Source organism: Antrostomus carolinensis, unplaced genomic scaffold (assembly GCF_000700745.2).
Source record: "Antrostomus carolinensis isolate BGI_N321 unplaced genomic scaffold, ASM70074v2 scaffold42902, whole genome shotgun sequence".
NCBI lineage: Eukaryota > Metazoa > Chordata > Aves > Caprimulgiformes > Caprimulgidae > Antrostomus > Antrostomus carolinensis.
In genome coordinates this window covers 1-4,219 of record NW_010302615.1, presented here as the reverse complement: position 1 = coordinate 4,219, position 4,219 = coordinate 1, and the positions used below count along the sequence as shown (strand labels likewise).

Below are 4,219 nucleotides of genomic sequence, written 5' to 3'. Positions count from 1 at the left end.
CCCCTCCGCCCCCAGAGCCCCCTCCTCACCTCGCTACACAAAACACTTTGGATGGTCTTGGCGTAGGTCTCGATGCGGTCGTCCTTCAGCTCCACCAAGGCAGGACGGCTGATGTGCATGCCAATGGGGCCACAGACACTCTCCATGGTGGCCAACAGATCCTTTGCCAGGTTGTGCAAGCGCTTGGGGTAAACCAGCAGCCAATAATTCATGGCGATCTAAAGAGAGAGGTGAGGACAACTCTTGCCTCAGGGGTTCAGTGGGAAATTTGGAAGAGAGAAAGTGACCTAAGAGGAACCTAAAGAGAGTGGTCAGCATCAGAACAGGCTGCCCAAGGAGGTGGTGCAGTCACCAGCCCTGGAGGTGTTCAAGAAACATGTAAAGGTAGGACTCAGGGATATGGTTTAGCAGGCATGGTGGTGATGAATTAACAGCTGGATGATCTTAGAGGTCTTTTCCAACCTTAATGATGCTGTAAAGGGCACACAGCATCCCAATCCTGCACTGTGAGAGCCTTCAGTCACTCCAGGAGGAGGTAGGAAAGCAGACACACCACAGCCACGGACCTCTAACCTCCTCCTTCAGGAAAAACCAGGCTGAAGCATCAAGCCAATATAAACAAGGGAAGGGTTGGAGCTCCTACAAGCTCAGACGGGAGCAGGGCAGACGGGATGGATGCCAGCACTGAGAAAACCCATCCCAGTTTATAAACACGAGAGAGTCCAGCACAGAGCCACCAAGATGATGAAGGGCGTGGAGCATCTCCCTGCTGAGGAAAGGCTGAGGGAGCTGGGGCTCTTTAGCTTGGAGAAGAGGAGACTGAGGGGAGACCTCATTAATGTTTATAAATATGTTAAGGGTGAATGTCAGGAGGATGGAGCCAGGCTCTTCTCAGTGATGCCCAATGGTAGGACAAGGGGCAATGGGTGTGAGCTGGAACACAGGAGGTTCTGCTTCAACTTGAGAAGGAACTTCTTTACAGTGAGGGTGACAGAGCCCTCGGACAGGCTGCCCAGGAAGGGTGTGGAGTCTCCTTCTCTGGAGACATTCAAGACCCGCCTGGACGCCTTCCTGTGTGATCTCATTGAGGTTCCTGCTCCGGCAGGGGGGTTGGACTGGATGATCTTTGGAGGTCCCTTCCAATCTCCAACTCTCTGTGATTCTGTGTGTTGTGGCAAAGGCAGAGCTGTGGGCTCACCACTGAGATGGAGGCTTCTCGTGAGACCTCCTTGCTCCAGCCCAGGTCCTCGGTGGGGACGAAGGAGCTGTGCCGCAGGTTGATCCTTTCCGCGGGGAGAACTCGACCCTGGGTCTGAACAGAACAAAACCCCCAGCAGCTCCGGTGCCACCACCTCTGTCCCCAAGGATTGGGGATGGGGGGGTTCCCGGTTCCTTACAGCCCTTACCCTGTGGATGTCAGGGTCCAGGCTGAGCCCCCAGTGCATCAGCTCCTGCGAGGCCTCGGGGTTGTCCTTGATCCTGCGCAGGAGGCTGGTGAGACGCGTGTAGTGCTGCCTGGGGCTCTGCAGCATCTCCCGCGTCACCTCCTGCAGAGGGTGAGGGGGTGAGTTGGGGAACCCCCAGGTGTGATTTGGGAGCTCAGATCTCCAAATTGGGCAACACCAGCTCAGGTGAGCAGTGATCATCAGGTGTAAACATGCTCTGACCTTCAGCATTCGACTGTCCTTCCTCATCTCAGGGATCCCAGTCATGAAGGTGAGCTCTGGCACCAGCAGCACCATGTCCAGCCGACGCTGCAGGGGTGGGGACAGGGACCATCAAGCACCCTGAGGGGGCTGCAAGCTGCTGCCCTCACAGTGATGGGCAGGACAAGGGCTGGAGGAGCCAAATAAAGACCATGGGTCTCAGTGCTGGGCTCACCTTCCCCTCTGGTGTCTGTTTTTCCCTCGGCCTGTAGACAAGCAGTGGCTGGTCCAGCTCCCTGATGGTGATCCCGTAGGTTTTGCTGGAAAAACACCAAGGAGATGGCATCAGGTGAGATGTTCCTGCTCTCAAGTCACAGCCAGGCATCAAACCCTTCCCCACAGAGAGATGTTCATCCCAAGGGATTCTCCTTACCTGTAGTAATCCATGAAGGTGATCTCCTCACCACTGGCCAGGGTGAAACTGTTCCTGGGGGTTTTGTCCCAGTCGATGTCATCGATGCGGTAGGTGCGGTGGTTGTAACGGGTGATGACCACGTTGCCCACCAGTTGCTTGATGCACTCATCTTGGAAGCTGCTGAGGTTTTGCTTGTAGATGGTGTGCCTGTGACAGGGAGACAAAGGAGGAGAAACTCATGGTGATGCTCCCTGATAGTGTTATCCCCAAAATAAAACACCCTTTGCCAAATAACACCGGTGGTGTTGGCAGTGTCCTCACCAAGAGCCAGCCCTGCTGGAAAAACACCCTCATCTCTCAAAAACACCCTGCAGGACTTCTCCAGGTTTATTTCCCCCCCGCTCAACTCCACCCCCCCTTTTCTCTTACATGAAATTCAGGACAGAATCACTGCGGATGATTTTGTGGATAGCATCAACCAAGAGGAAGAGGCCACCATCCTTCTTCCTGATACTGACAGAGTATCCCGGCCAAATCTGTAACCTGTGTGCAAAAGGGGATGTAAAAAACAAACCCAAACCCCAAAACACACCCACCAGCACCCGGATAAAACCCAGAGCCGCCTGCACGGCGCTGCCAGAGGAGCCCAGCAGCCGTCCTGCTGGCCCAGGAGCACTCAGAACACACAGGGATTTATTTCCCTGCCTGGCTGCCAGCTTTCAGCTAATAACCCCTGAATTGTGCTGCAGAAAACAGGAGCTCTGAGGTCAGGTTAAACCAGCACCAGCCAAGAGAGCTGACCTGGCAAAGAGTTCCCAGTTTCCAGACTCGTCTTACTGCCAGGGAGGGGACACAAGGGTGTCCCTGTCTTGAATTAATGCACTTGGGCAGCAGAAAACTCATCCAGGACTCACCTGTACTGCTGTAATACAGTGGCCTGGTCAGGTTCAAAGAAGTTTCTACTAACAAGCTTCATACCCAACATTTTCATCACTCTAGGAAGGAAAAATAAAAGCAGGATGGGCTGAGGGTCAGAAGGAGGAGGAAGGTCTCCTCTCTGGAGCTCAGGGAGGGTCTCTGCTGTCCCTCACCTCCGGAAAACCACGTTGTAAAAAGGGATGCAGAGATCTGAGCTGGGCTCCAGGACCTTGGTCATCTGGATGGTGATGGTGATCTCCTCCCTGTCACTTCTCCTCTGAGCCTTCAGACTGACCTGCTGTGAAGCAAGATAGATGTTCTCCAACCCAACACCTTGACTGGAGACCCCAAGGAGGGGACATCCCCACACCCCCAAATTGACTGGAGCAACCAGATCACATCATCCCTTATCATAGAATGGTTTGGGTTGGAAAGGACCTTAAAGGTCATCCAGTCCCAACCCCCCTGCCAGCAGCAGGGACACCTTCCACTAGACCAGGTTGCTCAAAGCCTCATCCAGCCTGGCCACAAACACTTCCAGGGAGGAGCAGCCACAGCTTCTCTGGGCAACTTTATTACCTGGGGGAGCAGGATGGGCAGGAAGAGGATGGAGCCATCGAAGGCTGTCACGTCCCCTGTCACTGCCCGGTGCTCCTTCAGCATGGCGAAGCGTGTGCTCCTGCACTCCACCTCGGGGCTGCCAGAGACAGGGGTGATCAATTGTTACCACTAACAAGTCCTTGATCCTTTAACCACCCTTTACCACCCAGTAAGACCCCACTCAGGATCCCCAAAAACCCCAGAAGGGGGGAAAAACCCCAAGCTGAGCTCAGTTGTTGTGCTGCTCCACAGCAGCTCTGCCTCAGGCACCGTGCTGGCCACTCCATCTAGTGGCTACTGGGACTGGAGGGAGGGAGAGACACAGAGAGCTCTGCCCAGGGGCACCCACCCTTCGAGGGGGCTGTGTGGGGGACCCCAGCCCCCTGTGCCAACACTGATACCTGAAGGTGACGTGGTACTGGTACACAGCTTCGTTCTGGCAGTGGATTTTAACCGAGTTCAGCCCCACAGGTAAAGTGCTTCCCCTGGCCACTGGCTTCAGCCCCGCTGCCCTAGGAGAGATGGGGCAGAGGGAGGATGGTGCTCGGACCCCAAAACGCAGGGTCAGGGCTGGCCAAGGCTGTACTTACGGTCTGCTGGCAGCTGGGGGGGTCCCCGGGGTGGGCACGGCTGGCTGGGA

The 4,219-nt window shown here is 55.3% G+C and overlaps 1 protein-coding gene across 1 annotated transcript; it reads right to left on the bottom strand.

Moving 5' to 3' along the window:
* Positions 1-29: 29 nt before the first annotated feature.
* PIWIL2 (piwi like RNA-mediated gene silencing 2) lies at positions 30-4,063 on the bottom strand (the record flags this gene model as incomplete). The annotated part of the gene is made up of 11 exons (XM_010163839.2): positions 3,981-4,063; positions 3,559-3,676; positions 3,153-3,277; positions 2,976-3,056; positions 2,491-2,604; positions 2,080-2,268; positions 1,882-1,966; positions 1,668-1,754; positions 1,407-1,547; positions 1,199-1,312; positions 30-218 (listed from the first exon to the last, which is right to left on the bottom strand). Coding segments are annotated over exons 2-11 (1,209 nt in total), but the record flags the coding sequence as incomplete, so codon positions are not given.
* Between the last annotated feature and the right edge of the window lie 156 nt (positions 4,064-4,219).